General features: G+C 41.9%; 1 protein-coding gene across 2 annotated transcripts in view; it reads left to right on the top strand.

Annotated features, from left to right (window-relative positions):
• Nucleotides 1-1,242: 1,242 nt before the first annotated feature.
• The window catches only part of ACOT12 (acyl-CoA thioesterase 12), a 49,629-nt gene continuing 30,681 nt past the window's right edge, over nucleotides 1,243-20,190 (top strand). Inside the window, exons 1-5 of one of the 2 annotated variants that reach the window (XM_073344385.2) lie at nucleotides 1,541-1,758; nucleotides 6,427-6,496; nucleotides 11,087-11,147; nucleotides 12,227-12,328; nucleotides 14,720-14,864. In XM_073344385.2, the coding sequence (XP_073200486.1) occupies nucleotides 1,623-1,758; nucleotides 6,427-6,496; nucleotides 11,087-11,147; nucleotides 12,227-12,328; nucleotides 14,720-14,864 (514 nt within the window). In that variant the 5' untranslated portion in view covers nucleotides 1,541-1,622. Of the gene's footprint in view, nucleotides 1,759-6,426; nucleotides 6,497-11,086; nucleotides 11,148-12,226; nucleotides 12,329-14,719; nucleotides 14,865-20,190 lie in introns of both variants that reach the window. The other variant, XM_073344384.2, reaches the window with a different exon arrangement.

Here is a 20,190-nt window from a genome sequence, read left to right as displayed (position 1 = left end):
GCTCCCCAGATGAAAAGTGCTAGGTGCTATTAATCTAACATGAAAATGATCACTAACCCCATTCAAAGTTTCTCCGGTCTGCACTGATCTAATGATTTCCATCTCTATCTAAAATTTGATCCATTGTTATTTAGTTTAAAGTTAGAAGAAAATGTCTTAACTGCTTTATAGTAAGACTCCTCAACCACAGCTTGGTATCTATGGGTATGTCTACACAGGGATAAAAATACTGCGGCTGGCCTGGGTCAGCTTACTTGGGCTCATGTAGGTCAGGCTCTTGGGCTGAAAAATTGCTGCGTAGATGTTTGGTCTAGGGCTGCAGCCTGAGCTCTGGGACTTGCAAAGTTGGAGTCAGCTAACTCCATGTCTTGGGTCTTTTATCCTCATGCAGACGTACTCCAAGAGGCCAGTGTTTTCCTCCATAGGGTGTGGTGCACCAGTAGATGTTGACCTTTTAGTGTCAGCCACTGCATATTGAATAAGAATGTAAGAATGGCCACACATGTCAGACCAATGGTCGATCTAGCCCAGTAGCCTGTTTCTGTCAGTGGCCATATGCCAGGTGCTTCTGGCAGTTGGAGGTTAGGGGCACCCGCAACATGGGGTTGTGTCCCTGACCATCCTGGGTAATAGCCATTGATGGCTCTGTCCTCTGTGAATTTATATATTTCTTTGGATCCCAGTTATACTTTTGGCCTTCACAGCATCCCCTGGCAACCAGCTCACAGGCTGACTATGCATTGTGTGAAGAAGTACCTTTTAATGTTTGTTTTAAACCTGCTGCCTATTAATTTCATTAGCTGACCCCTGGTTCTTTGGTTATGTGAAGGGATAAATAACACTTCCTTATTCACTATCTCCACATCGTTTATCATTTTAAAAACCCCTCTCATATCCCCCTTAGTTTCCGCTTTTCTAAGCTGAACAGTCCCAGTCCTTTTAATCTCTCCTCCTATGGAAACTCTTACATACCCCTAATCATTTTTGTTGCCTTTCTCTGCAGTTTTTCTAATTCTAATATATCTTTCTGAGATGGGGCAACCAGAACTGTATTGGAGGTGTGGGCGTACCATGGATTTCCATCGTGGCATTATGATATTTGCTGTCATGTTATCTACCCCTTTCCTAATGGTTCTTAACACTGTTCGCTTTGGGTGAGTGGTGTTTTCAGAGCCCTATCCCGGATGCCTCCACCGTGCCGCTCACCTGGAGATCGGCTGAAGGATGAGCCTTTTCAAGCCAGGCCTCACCCCTACTCACCATCCTTGCACGGGGCGCTGAGATGCACCCTAGCGCCTACCTACCCCGCAGGGCTCGGCGGCGGCTCAGAGCAGGGAGCCTGCAGGGACCGCGCCCGGGGTTGAAGTACTTCCCCGTGCAGTGGCGGGGCGAGGGAGGAGGCGGCCGAGCCGAGAGCAAAGCGCAGGGCACCGGCGGGCCGTTGAGTCTCAGCAACGCGCTGGGCAGCTCACAACACAGGAGCCCGGGGCACGGGACGGGACTGGACGGCCCCTGTGCGAGCAGCGCCAGGAAGAGGCGAAGGAACCCGGGCTCCGCCAGCGCTGCCTGCCCGCAGCGGGAGGCCCCGGAGGGAGCAGCCGCCCCCGGGCCCCGGCGGAGCCATGGAGCCTGCCGAGGGGGAGAGCAGCGGGCAGGTGCACACGTGCCAGACCATCTTCCCCGCGCACGCCACGCACCGCGGGGAGCTCAGCGCCGGCCAGCTCCTCAAGTGGATCGACACCACCGCCTGCCTGGCAGGTAAGGCGCCGCGCTGCCGCCTGGCCTGGGAAGCCCTCCAGCGGCCCGGCAGCATCCCGCTCCCCGGGGAGCGCTCTGCCGCTTCCAGCGGGCCTCCCGCGGCCACGGAGCCGGACAGCGGGGCTGAACGTTGGCTGCAGGGGGAAACTGAGGCACGGAGGGAAACTCTGGAATGGGTTACCGAGGGAGGTGGTGGAATCTCCATCCTTAGAGGTTTTTAAGGCCCGGCTTGACAAAGCCCTGGCTGGGATGATTTAACTGGGAATTGGTCCTGCTTTGAGCAGGGGGTTGGACTAGATGAGCTCCTGAGGTCCCTTCCAACCCTGATATTCTATGACTCCAGGGGGAAGGGACCTTCCCAAAGCAAATCAGGGGGAGGAGCTGGCAAGGGACCCAGGAGTCCTGACTTCTAGCTCCTCCCTCTTCTAATCACTCAAGCACAGTCCCTCCAGCGCAGGATGACACTCATCAGAGATGGGGACTCCAGTGTCTGCTGGGCTTGCCCTGCCTGGGAGCTGAAAGGGACGTGGCCTGCCAGGGGCTCTTGTTAAACCAGCAAGAGGAGCTAGTTTGGCTTCCCTGGAGCCTGTTGTCCAGCCAGGCTGCAGCCTCCTCCCCCTCCAGAGGTAATGGCTCAGACTGGAGCGCCCAGCCATGGGGCTGGAGAGCATTGTTGTTGCTGTGAAGGAAGGAGCCCATCCTTTGGATTCGTAGCCACTTATACTAGGAGTTCCTATGCTGGAAACTAGTTCATCCAGTTCAGTATCTTGCCTCTGGCAGTGGGTGACCTACACTTGATGGTTCAGAAGGTGTTTGTGTGCGGCAGTGGGGATATGTTGCATTAGGCCAATTACACACAGCTATATTATTGGAAGGGACAGAGACAATTCCTAAATTGTTCCCATTAAGTGACTATTTTAGGACCTGGAGCTTGAGGACTGAGAGCCATTGTAACTATATGAACTAGCTATTCCAGCTGCAAAAGTTCTGGTTGTTCATATAAATATTGAATTCTTTAAAAATTCTTACAGAACTCTTCATCTCAGCAATTCCCGGGAGCCATACATTCCTCAAGTGAATTGTAATTTGCTTGGAAAAAAGTATTTCTTCTCACCCATTTTTAAAATTATAGCCTTTTAATTTCACAATGTCCCACTGCTTCTTTTATTATGGGATAGGAGCAAAATGAAAATTGTTCAATTAAACCATAGAATGAGACGTGGAATAGAGGTTTAGATCATGTAAGATTTTCCCATCAGTACATTTGATAGTGTTTTGTCCACTTCACATTTAAAAGTTCAAAAGCACTGGGCTTCCACCACTTCCCTTGGAACTCTATTTCACATAGTAAGGAGCTCATTATAGATGCTGTGTTTACAGGTATTTTTATTTTCTTTTAATTGCATGATATCAAATTACTGCCCTTGTACATAATTTGCTAAATCCTGGTGGATATGTTCCGGATCTGCCAATTCTCTCTCTTTCAAGGGCGGCTCCAGCCAACATCTGAAGACCCTCTCTTGCCCTCCCTCTTTACTAGGCGATCTTGTGCAACTTGTGACTGAGTGGCAATGTAATGCCAGAAAGGCTTACAAGAAATGTCAGCCCACTACAGACTACTGAAAGAAGTCCAGGAGGAAAACTCACTCATGCTAGCAATTAGGATTGGATTACTCAACTAAAATAACCCCTACGGATTCCATTACCCCTTAAAATGAAACTGTGTTTGATGTCATGGAGCAGTAATGAGAGAGGGGAAATCCTGGGATCAAAAGAAAGTAACAACTTGGGGAAAAGGACATATAGGTGAGAGAGAAAAGGGGAAGGAGAGGAGGATTACAATGTGATGAGTAGGTAGAGGATTCTGGAAAAGGTGAAGAGAAGAGGGCAACAGTAGAGAGAAAAGGATGAAGGAAATAGACGAGAAAAAAATGGGAAGAAAGGAGACAAAAGCACTAGTGGAGTACAGTCAAAACTGAGAGACAGAGAAAACCCGTTTGCCAGGAACTCTGCCTACATATAATATGATAAGTGCTGCCTTCAGAAATGCCATAGATAGGTTAAGATTGTCAAGGGTATTACAGAAAAATGAAGGGGTCCCATTTAAGTAGAAAAAGGGGAAGAACAAGTGGAAAGATGTGAGACAATGAAAAATGAGATCAGAAGGTTCTGTTTCTGTCTTTCCAATTTTAAATGCATTGATTTCCATTTGGTACAGAGTTGCCCATACTCAAACTACAGTATACAGAATATGTGTGTATATACAGTATGCCAATGCATGATTATCAATTTAGCTGTTTTTAAACTGCAATGCTACATTTAAAATCTTAAGCAAGTTCAACTCTTTGCCATCTCTGCTCTCCATGAACTTCATTTACAGGTGCCACTCCATATATTAGCAAATAGTCTATTATAAGCGTTGAGGAGATTAGCAGGTATCTTGTGTCTGAATAGCATCTCCATACACTGTAGTATTACCACTGTGTAGGTATTTGCAACTTTTAGTGATTTAACAGCTTTATTTAATCTACTATTTATATATAGAAAGATATGAGAGTGCTGGAGAATGTGTCCTGCATAGTAATCTGGTATGTAGCTGTTTGCTCTAGGTATGTAGCTATTTGCTATTCATAAACATGCTTTTTACTTCTTCTAAAAAAATAGTCATTCAGGGCTGTGTATTCTAACCTTATACCTGGTGTATCAAGTACTACTTATTTTAACAGGCAGAAGCCTAATCTAAGAAGGCCTGTTAGATTAATTCCCTACTTTGAATTGTCAGGTCCTCAACTGATATAATTTATCATATGATATATCAATTTACATCAGCTGAGGATCTGCCCCTGTATTTCACTTTTTTCCCCTTTTTGTTGTCCCTATTAGTGACACTTACTGGAAAACTGTTCATTAATATCACAGAAGCAATCCCACTATACAAACAAATTATTAATTTATATAATGGAGAAAGATTTCAAGTTCTAATGCTCTAAGAGCAAAGGAGTTGTTTTCCTTCTGAAAACTAGCCTTCCTCATTAAAATATTAATATTATTATTTATGATTTTAACAACCAGAAGTTCACAGACAAATATGTCACTATTTAAATATCAAACAAAACTCACACAAATGAAAATAACAAACAGTTGTGGGACTAAAGGAAGGAAGAACAAATGTTAAAAGTATAAGATCACATGATTACATAGGTTTGTCATGTACTTGTCTTGATATTACCATGAGCGATATCTGTATACCGACATACACTTTTCTGAGGGAGGGAATCAGTAAGTTGGAACAGGGGTGATAGGAGAATGGAGTCCTTCAAGCAGTAATATAGAATTAACCCAGTCCTTAAGTCCCGACCCAGACAAAAATCACAATCACTTTGGATTAAATTTACCCCTGCAGAGAGGACTCACTAAGCCAAGAACACTTGGCTTAAGTAATGCATAGGGCCCTCTGCAGGCCCTGAGTGGCAGTGAATATCAATGGAAGTTTTGCCACTGAATAAGGACTACAGATTTGGTTTCTTAAAAATCAAAAAGAAAACTCAAGAATGTTACATGGTCATAGCAGCAAGTGCATGGCAGAGCTTTATTTATCTTCGGGAGAAAAGCAAGTGGGGCTTATTTTAATTGATTGCTGTTTGAAGAATTGCTTTAAAGGGAAGAAGGTGCCTCAGGGGCACCAGGATATTAAGCTAAACAAGAAGGAAAAACAGCTTAAGGTAAAAAAAAAAATGTGATTTAAATCCCTTCAGTTTCCTTTTTATAATACCCAGAGCCACCTGCTCTGGCATCTGGCAGCACTAAGTGGCTATAAAGCCAATAGATCCTGCCACCTGAAAATTCCCTCTTGAGTGATATAGCGCTTCCATAGGGGAACCCTTGAGTGATATAGTCTTCCATAGTGATTCCTACACAACCACCTCTCACAGTCCCTTGGCATAGGGAGCATGGGCTTAGGTGCTGCATTGCCTTGGTAATCCCCTGCTGCCAAAATGTCAGAATCCAGGCGTAAATAAAGAAGCCCTTTGACTATTCTAATTTACACTGGGAACTGTCCTGGACTCAGTCAGCATAAAGCCAACTTTCCTTTCCCTAAGTCTTGCACCAAGCACTGACTGGCCAGCTCCAAAGATATCTAAGCACAGATAAACAAATAACTCATTTTTTTGTCAGTATATGTAAATTGAAATGATGTTTTAACTCTCATCAGCATTGTGCTCAGTTGTTTGGCTGTAACCCTTTGTCTGATAATAATACAAATACTTTTTTTTTTTTTTTTTTTTACAATTACAGTGCCAATGATACTTTTTTATCAGGTCTTTATGATGTTTTTCTACTGCAAAGTACTTCTCCTCACTCTTATGTTGGATTGTTAGTTAACCATTTTTAGAGTAAGATCACACAATTTTCATGGATTCATAGATTTTAAGGCCGGAAGGGATCATTATAATAATCCATTCTGGTCTCCAGCTTGATGCAGGCCTGATATTTCCTGGTAAACACTGATTCTGATCTATTTACATCAGGGGAGTTACTCTGGATTTACACTGAAGTGACTGAGAGGAGAATCAGGACCACTGTGCTTTACAATATACGTATATGTGAGATGTTTGCAGCAGTATATCTAGTGTAGTAACTCTGCACCTTATCTCTCTCTCTTTGAAGCTGAAAAACATGCTGGTGTGTCCTGTGTGACAGCGTCAGTGGATGACATACAATTTGAAGAGACTGCCAGGTAGAACCCTGTATAGTAATTATCAAACCTTATCAGTTTAGAGTCCTCTTTTTCTTTTCTATTTAACAGAGATTAACCAAGGCATATAAAATCTGAGATAGTGGTTCAATGATTTCCCCACAGGCACAGGGTTCATTCTAGAAATTTGCCTACGGTGCTAGGGCTTAACTTTCCCATTTGTTGGAAGGCAAAGATCAAATTCACAAAGTCTAAAATAAACTGTAGTTACTTTTGACCCTATAAACTAGAAAACAGGTCAGAAACGTAAGGCCCAATGACTTTTGCCCCTGATTAAAATGAATACTACGAGCCATTTTTTTATTCGTTTTTGAATGAGGAATACATTCAATTATAGATGCTGTGTGAATTTTTGAAAGGTGTGAGCTCTCTTTCAATTTCTTTCTTTTCTTTTTATTTGTTCTTCAGCTGGTTACAAAAATTATCCATGTAACAGAAAGTCATAAAAGAGGAATTTTATATTTGCAAACTCTGTATGTTTAGTGAATCCACAGGATAGTGCAGGGGTTAAAAAATCTTTCACTTCTGCTTTAACTCTTTCTCAGCCAGGGAACTAAGATTTCTTAAGGCTAAAGTCTTGTGCTGTAAGTGCCAACTGTTTGCAGTTGATATTAACAATGGGGAACATACATTAAATCTTTAATTAAGCGTTTATTTTTTAAAAAGGCATTGTTCTTGTTCAGATTCACTCCCATTTTAAAAAATATAGATACCAAATTTGCACTGAGTAGTAGTGCACTGAGCCAGGACAAAAATGTACTTTTGGATGTAGCTAGGTTTAAAAAAAATGATTAACCCTTGGAACATTGACATCTTATAAGTGCTGAGCTACAATATTGAATTCTTAGAAGGCAGGATATATGGAATGGGCCCTGTCTTCAGAACTGTATAATAATAATAATGACTGTTGCTCGTATTCGAGTATGACTATGACTAGAAATCAGTTTCCACATGTAGGGTTCAGGAAGACGTGCCAGGCCAAGTTAGTGTATACATTCCCTTCTCCTGTTGGCCAAGGTGGCATGATAATATTCTGTTACTCGTTCTGCTTCCTTTGTAGTGGAGTGCCAAGCTCGCCTGTCGTGGGCCATATCCTCCCATATCATTAAGTCCAGCCTGGCAGACTGCATGTGCCACTTGATGCAATCCTTGTAGCGGAGTTTGCAATTATCACAGTTGCACATACAGCTGGGTAATTGTCAGCAAGATTATAGAAGTGGTGTAATTGCAGTAACTATTGGCAATTGTGCATTCAGAATAAGCACACATTTGTGCACTCATAGTGCTGAATATCAGGCCCTCTAAACCCACATTCACCTATGGCCAGGAGTAAGATTGAGAAGAGACATGCATAAACATTGCCACATGGAAGAGACCTAAGAGGTCCTTGACTTCCCTCACAAAGCCAGTCTCAAGAGTCCTCTTCCCAACTACAGTCTTTTCCATTTTGCTTTCTAATGAAAACCACTTCTCTGGAAAGCTGTGAACAAAAGGTACTACAAACGAACTAAGTGTCACATTTTTCTCTCAGGTACAGAGATGCCACCCTCATGGACTTCAATGGAATTTTCACGCTTGTAACTGAGAGCAGAATTAGACCTTAAATATTTTAACTGTGTTTCAGCCATAGATCAGCTTTAACATCCTGAGAGGAGTAGTGCTTACCATGTGATGTGCTGAACATGTATAATTAAGAAGATTTAATTAAGCTTCTCATATAATTAATAACTATCCCCTTTAACCTTTGATTATAGTGTGTAGTGTTTCCTGCTTTAATGTTTCATTCACTTACATTAGCTTACCAAATCTTTTGGGAAGAGGTATCTAGTCTGTGACTATTTCTTTTCAGTTGACTTTGAAACTGAAATTTCTGCAACTTAAACTGTATACTGGGAAAGTTAGTTTTATGCCAAGACAAAGAATTAATTCCTGCTCCTTGTCTTTTTACATTGTGTGAGCTCATAGTAATAGCATGAGCACTGTATGATTTAAAATAATCTGATTTAAATTCTTTTATTCACCATGTATCCCCACCAAAACCTCTCAGTCTGGTACATTTCAAAATGTTCCCATCAATTAAAATGCAGTGTTCTATGACCAGTATTCTTGAACATCCATTCAAATGCCCAGAGCCAGCTGAAGGAGAGGCAGCTTCTTGGAGTCCCATTGCTTGAGAGGCCCTCAGTCTGAGGCAAGCTTTGTAACTCATATATCCCATTCTGAGAGTGGGACCAAAGGAGAAGGCAATTAATTTCTTCTTTCCCCACCTTTGCATATTGCAAAGTCTGCCTTATAGACACCCCACAAATCAGATTGCTAGAAATGTTGTGACCTTCAATGTCCGGGCAGCAAATTAGAGGAATCTACCTGTACAACATATTAAAAAAATAAAGATAATGAAGATTATTTCACTGCTTCTAAAAATGTCATGGAATTAGCTTGTAATATCATTTCAGAAATTGGTCTCTAAAATGACTGAACACTAGTCTCTCTGCCATATTGGGAAAGGGAAGGGCGACCAACTTGAACCTCTTCATTTTAGCAGAATGAGAGAGAACCAGAAAATCAGAAGCAATCAGGAGGCAAGCCTGCACTGACCTGTGCAGTACAGTAGGAGGAGCAGAGGAATTTTGTGCACAACACCCAAATTCAGTTTATGCAAATTTCTGCCTGAGACACACATATCTGAACAGTCCTTTGATTTCTTATGCCAGGGCGCATAAGTAGGAGAGGAAGGTGTGACATGAATGAGATTGGGGGTGGCAAAACTGCTTTGTGCCCATCCTCGTTCCCAAATTCTAGGACCCAGTGGCTATTTTGATCCACATAAATTAGTTCTGCCTAGTTGCAGGACTCAGAGAGATTGTAGATCCATATTTCACTCAACTGCCTAGGAGCAGTATGGAGAGCAGGACTAGCACCTACTCAAGAGCTTATATTTGCCTTCCACATAGACACAATTTCCTCCAATTTTTGCCAGTGAAGAATTTGGCCCCTTCTAATGTTCCAAAAGATCTTCAGAATAGAATATAAATGTTACAAGATCAGCAAAATAGTTTGAAATTATTTTTGTAATAGAGACAAGTTTCACTGCAGGGAAAAATAGTTATTGTTTAGAAATAGAATTTGTTGTCAATTTTCTGGATGAAGCATCCTTTTATGGTCTCCTAAGCAAAAGCTTTTCAGACTTTAAAGGCACACTGTCAAGATAAAAATCATATTTTTAAAAAGTCTCCTTATCTGTATTATTAGTAACAGACCAAATTATTCAACAGTGTTCTTAGCACTCACAATATTTAGTTGTTGTAAGGGTACTCATGAATTTCTGATTTCTTCCTTCAAAATGTGAAGTTTTGCCCTTATCCAAAATGGCTCCCATCCCATCACTGTCAGTAGCAATAAAGCAGCAAGATGGCTATTGTCTTCCTTAGGTCTTTGTAGATGAAAGAGATGCTGCCCCCAGCAAAGATGGCCGCCATCTTCATTGTTTCTAAGCTGGTTGAGAATTTTCCACCAGAATGATTTTCCAAAAGACTGGAAGTGAGATGATTAATTTGAGACCCTTAGTTTAACCTAAACAAATTTTATCCCTTTACCATTTCTTCCAAGTTTAATTAATAAACACACTGGGCCAGATCCCCATATAGTGTAAATGCATCTAGCTCCATGGACTTCAATGGAATTAGGTTGATTTACTAAAGCTGAGGCCCACTGTATCCTGTTTATGCACCATTGTATACATTGGGCTAGATCCTCAGCTGATGTAAATCAGCATAGCTCCATTGAAGTCAGTGGAACTATGCCAGTTTACATCCACTGAGGATCTAACAAAGTGAAGAGACAGTATTTGCCATTTAAGTTTCTCTGTTGGAATATCAGCCACAGAGGAGGCATGCTGCAACCCTGGCACTGTCCACAATTTGGAGAGTGCATTCTCAGGGCATCACAGAACAGAGCCTGCTTTGGGTTTGTTTGTGGGGAAGAAAGTGAATTCTGCCCTATCAGCCTACGCATAGCTTGAGAAATGAGATATCAGTACCCACTTTTGCAATTGTGCATAAATGTACACTCACTGATTTAACAAACCTCACACGCATATGTGCCTGTGTACTTAAAAGTGAAATCCAGTCTGACTGGACTTGAGATTGGTGTGTAATGGCATAACAGCATAATGGTGCATATAGGTATATTTCTAATATAAAGGTACTCTCTTATTAAGTCTATACAGTTTTCTGAATAACTCCAGTTTGGTTCAGCAGCTCCTTTATTTGAAGTTCCCAGTAAAGTTTGATTTGAGAAAAACTTCTACAATTAACTACTTGTTGTTGCACATAATTTACTGGCCTTTTGCATTATCAGTAATACGTGCATTGGCATGTAATATTGCTTACCGTTGGTGGTATTCCATTATGTTACACAGACAGATCTCTGAAATGACAAATGTTTATACAGCCTGATCCAAAGCACATTGGAGTTAATGGAAGGGCCCTGGTTGACTTTAGTGGGTGTTGGATCATAGTGCAGTTCATGTAATAATTGTGCAACTTAATGAGATGACACTTGTCTTAACAGAGTTGGACAAATTATCATCATCAAAGCAAAGGTAAACCGAGCATTCACTACTAGCATGGAAGTAAGTGATATTCATTTCTCATTTTTATAATTATTTCTTTAACAAATTGCTGCACAGAGAGGCAGGAGGAGAAAGATAATGGAACAAGATTCTAGCACTGTAACTTTAGTATTAATTTCAGAAGGGGCTTAATGAAGATTCTTAAATAAAAAATGTGCATCATCCTCATATGAAACAAGTGCATCTAAATGATTGTTATATTTCTATAGCACATTGCTGTCCAATGGGTGAGCTATGCCAGACTAATATAAGGTCTTCTGAAGAGGTTAAGGTCTAAAGGCATTAGCACGCGTAATACAAAACAAAATATAAAGTGGGGTAGATAGTCAATATTGGCCCATTCCAAAGCCCATTGACCTCAATAGGCTTTGGATCAGGGTCCATGGCTAGAAAGGCTCACAGAATAGGTGGATTTCTTAATGTTTTTGAAATACATGACACAAAGATCCTTATCTCAGATGTGTCAATGTCACTTATTGCTTATGTTGTAACAGACATGGCAATGCATTGCTCAGTCACATACCTGAAATCAGAACTGAACCTCAAGTGGTCTCTTCTCCTCTCTGTGCCCCTGTGCAATTTCCATTAGCTGTGATGGGAGTCATATGAATGCATCGATGGGAGAATGTATTCCAAAGTGTTCTAAAAATCCTAAAGACCAAAGACTTGATGCATGTCATGTCTGTTTCAGATGAACTAGTAAAGCATTTCACTAGTCATTCACTTCATATTGTGTTTTATAGAGTTGTACAGATTTTTGCTGATGCAAGTCCTACTGCTTCTAAAGATTCAAGCAGGGTACTAAAATGGCACATAAGTAAATGGAAGTCATAGTTCATAAAGCCAAATTTAAATGTCTGTACTATTTTTAGAGGTTCTGCTAAGCCTCCATTTACAGATATGTTGCCATGGCTTTAAATATTCATGAAGCGTATTGGTGATACTAGGACATTAGTGAAAAGTCTGTGCATTCTACTCCTTTAAGATGTGAGCTCAAGACAACAGTTATTTCTACAAGTGTTGTGACTTGATGTCTTATCTAGAAATTAACAATGTGGCAACTTTCTTTTTCATTTTAGGTTGGTGTCAAGGTTACAGTACAGGATATTTTGACTAGTGTTCAGAAACTTATAAGTGTGGCTTTCTCTACATATGTAGTAAGACCAGTTGGTGATGAAAAGGTATCTCATTTAATTTAGAAATCATTTAATCCTGGCATGAAAAGAGATTTTGGGAAATGTCTCGTTTGATTATTGTGAAACTGACAACAAAAAAAAGATGATATTATCCACTCATTTCATTTGATGGCAGAAAAATAATGTGAAGTCCAGACTGTAAGAATATTTTAAAGACCTTCTCTATGACCTCATGATGGGATATTTTTCTGCCACTTTATAGGTCCTTACTTTTTAATTTTTGCAGGTTCTTCCTTACTAGAATTGGCATCTTTATCCCAACTTTACTGACAGAGTTGGTAAAACAGATATTTCCAAACGTAAAATGAAACCTGCCTGAAAAAGTTTAGAGGCTAAATTAATTGGTTAATGTTTGAACATTAAAGTACTATATAAATACTCTGTATTATTATTTATTATTGGCTTGATCCTGTGTCCAACCCCTTAGTTCACGCCTCTTTAGCTCAACATTCCAAACGGGTCATTTCAGGATGAAACAGATAATGATTAACTAAGATCAGCTTCAATGGGCAGCCATTCAAGCAGGAGAATTTGAGATCTCAATTCAAAATCCATCAGAATTTCAGCATTTGGAGCAAACAACTTTAACTTTTTATACCTTTTTAAAAGCCCACTTATTTATTATACTTTTGTTGTTGTTGCTTTATAGACAAGTTTGGGAAGAGGGAAGAATGACTACCTAGGGTTACCATGTTTAAGGTTCCCAAAAAGAGGACACTGCTGGGGGGGTGGGGAGGGGAAAGCTGGGAGGGGCTACAGTTGGGGAATACTGGAAGGGTGTGTGTGTGTTCTCTGGGGTATTTGAGAGGTGCTGGATAGGGTATCTGGAGGCTGCTGGAAGAGGTGTGTGTAGGTGTACTGGGAGTGGTATTTGGGGGGTGCTGGAGGGGGAACCTGGGGTGCTGGAGGGGGAACCTGTGTTCTCATTCTTGAGGTGGGGGGCAGTGTCACTGCTGGGTCTGGCTCAGACCCAGGACACAGCAACAGCCATCAGTCAGCACCTCCCTATGGGGCTCTCCCCACCCCACCCCCAGGGCTGGGAGCGAGGGATCGGTGAGGTACTAATCAGATGTCGATGCAGGGGAGAGACCAATTGGGGCTCTTTCTGAGTTGCAAAATCTGCCCCACAAAAAACCTGGATCTTGCCTCTTATTTGAAAAATCTGCCCAGACAGAATGCGGAGGATCAAAAAAGAGGCAATGTCTGGGAAAGCCCAGACATATGGTAACCCTATGACTACCTAACTCTGCTGGAAGGGAGGGCAATTTTGTTTTAAGAAAAAATTGGCAAGATTCTGAGTAGGGATGGAAGTGGAGGAAAGGAGCTGGTTTGAGAAAAGAATCAAAGGCAGAGAAGTGTTATCAGGGATTGGTGATACAAACATCCCCACAGGAGAAGGAGGCAGAGTTGTTTAGAAAGGGAGAGGGCAAAGCTGAGAGAGAGAACATGAAGTGAGGAAAACTGGTGTAGCCCCATGCCCTGCTGACAGTAGGTCCAGGGGAGAGGCGGTTTTGGCCATAGGTAGTGGCTGGTGGCTAGAGACACACCAGGTTCCCTGACAAAGCCTCTAAGTCTAAGCCTCTAAGTTGACAAGAGGATTTGGGGTGGAGGTACAGTGGAACCACTGTCACCCACATGGAGCAGCAGGGTGTTGACTCTGTTCTTGTTGAAGCTTCTGGGCCTAGATGGAAGGGACCATAGGATAGGTCTGGATACAGAAAGCAGCTGTTCCTTGCAACTCAGCTGTTTTCGTCTGTCCCCTGTTTAGATAACATTGTTCAAACAGTTTGTGCCATTAAACTGACCAATTCTACCCATAGGCATAAATGGATTTTGCACATGCAGTGTGTGTGAAAAGGGAAATACACTTGGAGGCAGAAGGGCTTCACCTGCAGGAGAGTGTTAGAAAAACAGCTTGTAAAAGTGTGCTGCTAAGGCATTTTCAAAGGAGCGTATCTGAGCACAAGTAGTGGTAGGGGATAAATGCGCAACTGGGACACAACGCACAATATTAAATCCTCAGAATAACTTGAAAATGCATTTCCAGTTTTGTTTTCTGTGAAGCATTTTAAACAAAATAGGTTTTGGTGAGTTGATTGTATTTTTAGTTTTTCAAAACAAAAACACCTTGTCATTGAATTTTGGCAAATGACTCTGGACTAAAAGTGAAAACCTAGATATTGCATAATTACTTGAACTTTAACTCTTTCCTCATCTGTAGTAATATGAGTTGCTGTACTGCAGAAATTACACTCAAGAATTCTAGAGAATGCTGGTGCCAGTGAACTTTTTAAATGGCATTGGCTCAAAGTGCAATTCAGAGCACACTTAGGTATGATTATACAGTCACATGAGAGCTTCTTTTCATTTGTGTAGGTATACTTAAAACCAGTGAAGCTTCTGTCTCCACAAGATCATCTGGAGCATAGTCTGGCTATTGAGAGAAGAAGAATTCGACTGGACCATGAACATGTCTTTGAGACCCTAATGCAAGAGAGTAATATGGAAGATTATCACTGTGGTCAGTAAAGCAGACACAACCAGTAATTATGGGCAAAAAGAGGGGAGCCCAAGCGACCAATTCAGACTAGGGGCAAAACCATATAAAAACCCTGGAGGATAAGAATCCAGAGGCTAGCAAGGGGCTTGCCAGGTTTGTGAGGGTGTGGAGGACAACAACTCTCCATGATGGTTCTCTCTGTCCTTCTATCCTGCAGGATTCCAGGTATAAGGTTGCAGGATCAGGGCCCAAGTGTGAGTTGATCATTTCACATTTACTTTTCACTTAGGGTTTGCCTACATGGGGGGTTTAAAACTGGATCAAATTGAGTTAATCTGGTTTGAAAACCTTGCATACAGATGATGCAACCCATTACTGTGAACTAACTCTGCATTTATTGAGAACTCTTGCGAAGTGGACTAGTTAGATCTTTTGATCATGCACACGCAACTGCTGTGCACCACTTTTTTATGCCTCTTTGCTCATCGATCCCAGTATATCATTATTCTGGCAATACAACCACATAGCATTGCAGAAGTCCCACAACATGCCTCACACATCTAGCTGGAGCTGTGCTGAGATCCTGGATCTCACAGCCACCTGGGGAGAAGTGTCAGTGCAGGAAGCTCTTGTGGTGTGCCACGGGAATAAGGACTTTGTGTGGACATTGCAAAGCAGATGTCCTAGAGGGGTCATGACTGGGACGCCAACCAGTGCTGGATAAAGAACAAGCAGCTCAGAAAAAAATGCATTGGAATGAGGAATAAGAGGAGACAATCTGTTAGAAGACATGTGACCTGACCATTTTTTGATGAACTGGACATGATTCTATACAGTTAAAGTACAACCCATCCAAGATGCTGCCCACACTCTTCCTCCCCCCCACCAAGGATGACTGGCTCGACCCACTGGAGGCTGAGCTGGAGAATGCCCCCTGAGAGCCAGGATCTTTTTGTGTCTCAGGAACCTGATGATGAAGAGCTGGAAAGTAAGCTCCAGTCCTGCCTTGCTACAATGGACCCTTCCATTGGCTGAGCCCGAGTCCCATCCAAAAACCCAGGCTGGGACTGAAGAGTCAGATTCCCTGGAGGGAACTACAGCATGTAAGCAGCTATCTTTACAATGTATTATTTATTATTATTGTTGGCTGATGTGAGCTAAGAGCCCCCGCCTTCCTCCCACCCTCTCTGTTCTGTTTCAAAATGGCACCCACCAGCATGGTGCAATCACAGAAGGTACCTGTCCCTCTCTGCTCCCCTCCAGTGGCAGATTCAAACACCGAAAGCATTCATTTGTGCGAAATTCAACATTTCATTGAAACAGGGCTTACAGGAAAAGAAATTTGGTTAGTTTTTGTAGTTTTCATGAGGTATAAATGCACACTGCATGCCTGGTGAAGGCACAAAAAGCACTATTCTTCACTGAAGTACAAATGCTCTGTAACATGAATTCTAGTTGACAGTCATTGCAGGACTCTATCTGTTTTTTCTACACTTTCTCCGTGTCTGTAGGGGAGTCAGAGCAGAACTTAACACTGAGAAATATCTCACAGCTTAATGGTCATACAGAAGGAATTACTATCCAGATCCCGCCCCCCCCCCCCCCCCCATGAGCCTCCCTTTAAACCTCTAATTCCGAAGAGGAGCATATGACACACAAACAAAATTGCAAAAACGAACCTGGACCAAACCAATCACCCCATCCCTAAGAGCATGAAAGCAGACACAGTAGACTGAAATCCAAATGCATTCAGCACCTTCCAAATATTCACACAAGTTACCATCTCTGAGGTTCCCCCCAAAATGGGAAGAGTCTCAGCTGGAGATAAAGTCACATATACTGTACCTACTAAAAAAAGCTGTCATGACTTGTCTGTGACATGAACAATAAACAACTCTTTTTCCCCCCCACTCCCAAAACCACAGCACCTTCAACGGCCAGATCATCAAGGACAGGGCTTCTGTGTACTGCTGACAGGATGGCCAACCTGAAGGAGAGAAAAAGGAAGACGTGGGACAAGATGTCAGAATGGCGGAATCATAGGGGAAAACCAGGCTGGCTAAGAGGTAGAGGCTGTACATGAGGACCCAGAAGAAGAAAGAAATGCAGCTTTCCCAGAAGATTGTGGCAATGGCCAAGGAAAGTGTGGCTGCATCCCAATCCACTCCACCCCACCACAAGCTAACATGGGCAGGCCTGTGACTCAGAACACAAACAGTAGGCTCACTGGCAACATTCCCCTCTGTATTTATGTTTTCTGTGGGACACCTTGCTGCTGCTCGAACATCTGAGCAAGTCTCCACTCCTTGGCCTCTCCCACCCAACATTAAGGCTTTCCCCCTTGCTCTCAGCAATATTGTGCAGAACACAACATGCAGATATAATGGCTGGAACATTTTTTCGCTGTTGCTTCCAACCTATTCCATAAACAGCACCATCTGCCTTTCGAAGGCCAAAGGCACACTTGACCACCATTCTGTATCGTGCTCCAATACCCCTTTCTGTTCGGAATTCTGCACCCTGGTGGGGGAGGCAAATGATAGGCACATGGGTTCCATCAGTTGCCCCAGTATAGCTTGGGAATGCCATGTGTGCAAAGCCACCAGTAATGTCCTGGGCCCTCCGCATCCTGAAGTTCTCTTGCTAGTGCTGGTCATCTCAGCTCTTCCGAACGATCCTCTCCCATCGATCCACACTGGTTTCCTGCGTTCCGAATAGCACTGAATGCTTGTTGGTGATCCAGAAACTGGTCCTCTTGTTCCAACAGCTTGGCATCCTCCTATTCGTCTGCCTCATCCTGCTGCCACCACTGTAGATTATCCTGCTGCTGCCATAGAATATTCTCCTGCTCCCACATCATCCACATGGTGGTGAGACAGGTGAAGTCCAATGCAGAATTCATCTGGCTCTGAGTGCTGTAATACAGCCCAAGCAGCCTGTGCATATTGATGCCTGCCACCACAGTGGCTCAGAGCATTGGTGGTCTATGCTGGCTGACAGCAACTTTAAAATGGTGCGAGACAATGGGCCAGAGATAGAGACAATACGGGATTTTTTTAAAAATGTGAACTAACATGGCTTCCCACAATTCACAGTGAAAACAATCCCAGGGCGCACAATGCTCAGCAGCAAAGCAAAGGACCATGGGCTATCCCCAGAGAATGCTATGTTCTCAGTTCACAGAAAGTTGCTGCCATGTGTTCACACGATGCAGATTGAAAACAGAACAGGCATTCTGTGGGCACACTGTTGGGATGACTTGAATACAGCGAGTTACCTGAGGCTCATAAAAGCACTTTGGCTTAAGCCCCTTGTGTAGAAATACCCTTACTTTGCAGGTTTAGGGGATTTTTTTAAGGGTTTTATAGGATTCATTCATACTTCAAGCTGCATTTTGCAGTGGAGAAATAAAGTCCAATAGCACCAGTTAAGACACACATAAGAGGAGAAATCCATTTGGCTTGATGCCTATAACTTTCCAATAAATCAATAGGAACTATGTGCATGTGAGGAGATTGTTCTCAAGAAACAGAAGAAAAATTCTTCAGAGTGGTAATCTAAATCCTGGCAGGAAAAGTGCAGAGCATTCATGTGACCAAAAGAAAAAAACTGAAAGCATAACTGGTTTCTTTCTTCACCTAGATTTGCCTCTATTTCCCAGACTTATCTCTGTCCTGAAATGACATGAATCAAAGTCGCTGTATTCCCTTCCAAAAACATAAAATTATTCACAAATGTTTAAGAAACTTTCTGGTATTTACAGTCTGAAGTACACATCTCTGTTTATGAACTTCAGTCACAAATAAATTATCTACAGGGAAAAACAACATCTATTATAAATATAATACTTGCGTTCACAATTTAATTGGGTTGTGTGGACTCAGGATGGACACTTTATATTGTCATGATGATACCTTTCTGGTAGGAAAACTAAGACCACCAAAGAGCAATCAGAGAGTAGTAAGTTCAGTCTCCATGGCCCTAGCTGCGTTAGGGAAATTTTCTAGATATTTTCTACAATTGGTCACAGCAGTTCAACATCTACAGTGACATATAAAAAGTAAAATAGGATAAAAAATGAGATTAGTATATGTGAAGATTGTTAGCTTCCAAATATATACAAAATACATCAAGCAAGAAAATGAAGTTTGTCTTCTGAATGCAAGTTATACAACTCCTTAAAAAGAAAAGGAGTACTTGTGGCACCTTAGAGACTAACCAATTTATTTGAGCATAAGCTTTCGTTATGCTCAAATAAATTGGGTAGTCTCTAAGGTGCCACAAGTACTCCTTTTCTTTTTGTGAATACAGACTAACACGGCTGTTACTCTAAAACAACTCCTTAAGTAGATCCAAAGTGCAAGGTAATCAGCCATCCAAATGGTTATTTGATTATCGTAAACCACAGTTTACTAGGGCAGAAGCCAAAGACATAATTCGGGTCATATGAAATCCTGTGGCGCAGAAGTTGTTCCATGCTTGGAATATGACACATCTGATACTTGAACTTATTATATCAAGATGTAACTGAAAATACAAAGACTGTTTTTTTAAATTCAGAGCACCTTACAGTCAAGACCCCGATTCAGCAAGGTACTTAACACACATGTAACTTTAAGCAGTGACTTCAGTAAGACAACTCACATCCTTAAAGTTATGCATATGCTTGAGTATGTAGCTGACTTGAGACATAAAAGAGTGTGATCTTTAAGTCCTCTCACACAAGACATTGGGGGGCTAAATTCATCCCTGATGTACCTTCATTGAGTTACACAAGGGTTCAGTTTATCCCTAGATTCTTAATTAGACCTTGTGTAATATGCATATTTATGAATATGTTTACATACTGATGATGAAAATACACGTGTAAGTCCATTGAAATAGTTTCAGTAAGAGAATGCTAAGGTTGTATGGTTAAACACTTGAAAGATGAATTGGCAATGTTACTGTTGTGCACACAACCCTACCTCTGCCCCCAGTGCATGGCTATTCACTATAATACAGTATTTAATGAACACACACTATTTCACAAGTAATACAGTACAACAGGATACAATAATTTTCTACAGTCTTAAATCCACATGTTTTGCAATTTTTAGTACTGCAACTCATATCAAAAGTATATAATAAACTGTACTTACTTATAAAACACATTGCAGATTAAGTAGAGTAATAATGAAAATTTACTGGCATACATAGGTTGCCTACATTTTCAATTAGGAGAGCTGCATACCTGTCTGGTTCCCTGAATGTGTGCTTTTAACATAGCTTTTGTATGAAGGATAGATTCTCATCCCTCCTAACAGAATTTGATCTGCCCCCAGGGTGTTCTGTTTCTCTCCATTCT

This window comes from Lepidochelys kempii, chromosome 5, assembly GCF_965140285.1.
Source record: "Lepidochelys kempii isolate rLepKem1 chromosome 5, rLepKem1.hap1, whole genome shotgun sequence".
NCBI classification, from domain to species: domain Eukaryota; kingdom Metazoa; phylum Chordata; order Testudines; family Cheloniidae; genus Lepidochelys; species Lepidochelys kempii.
This window is presented reverse-complemented; position numbering and strand designations above follow the sequence as displayed.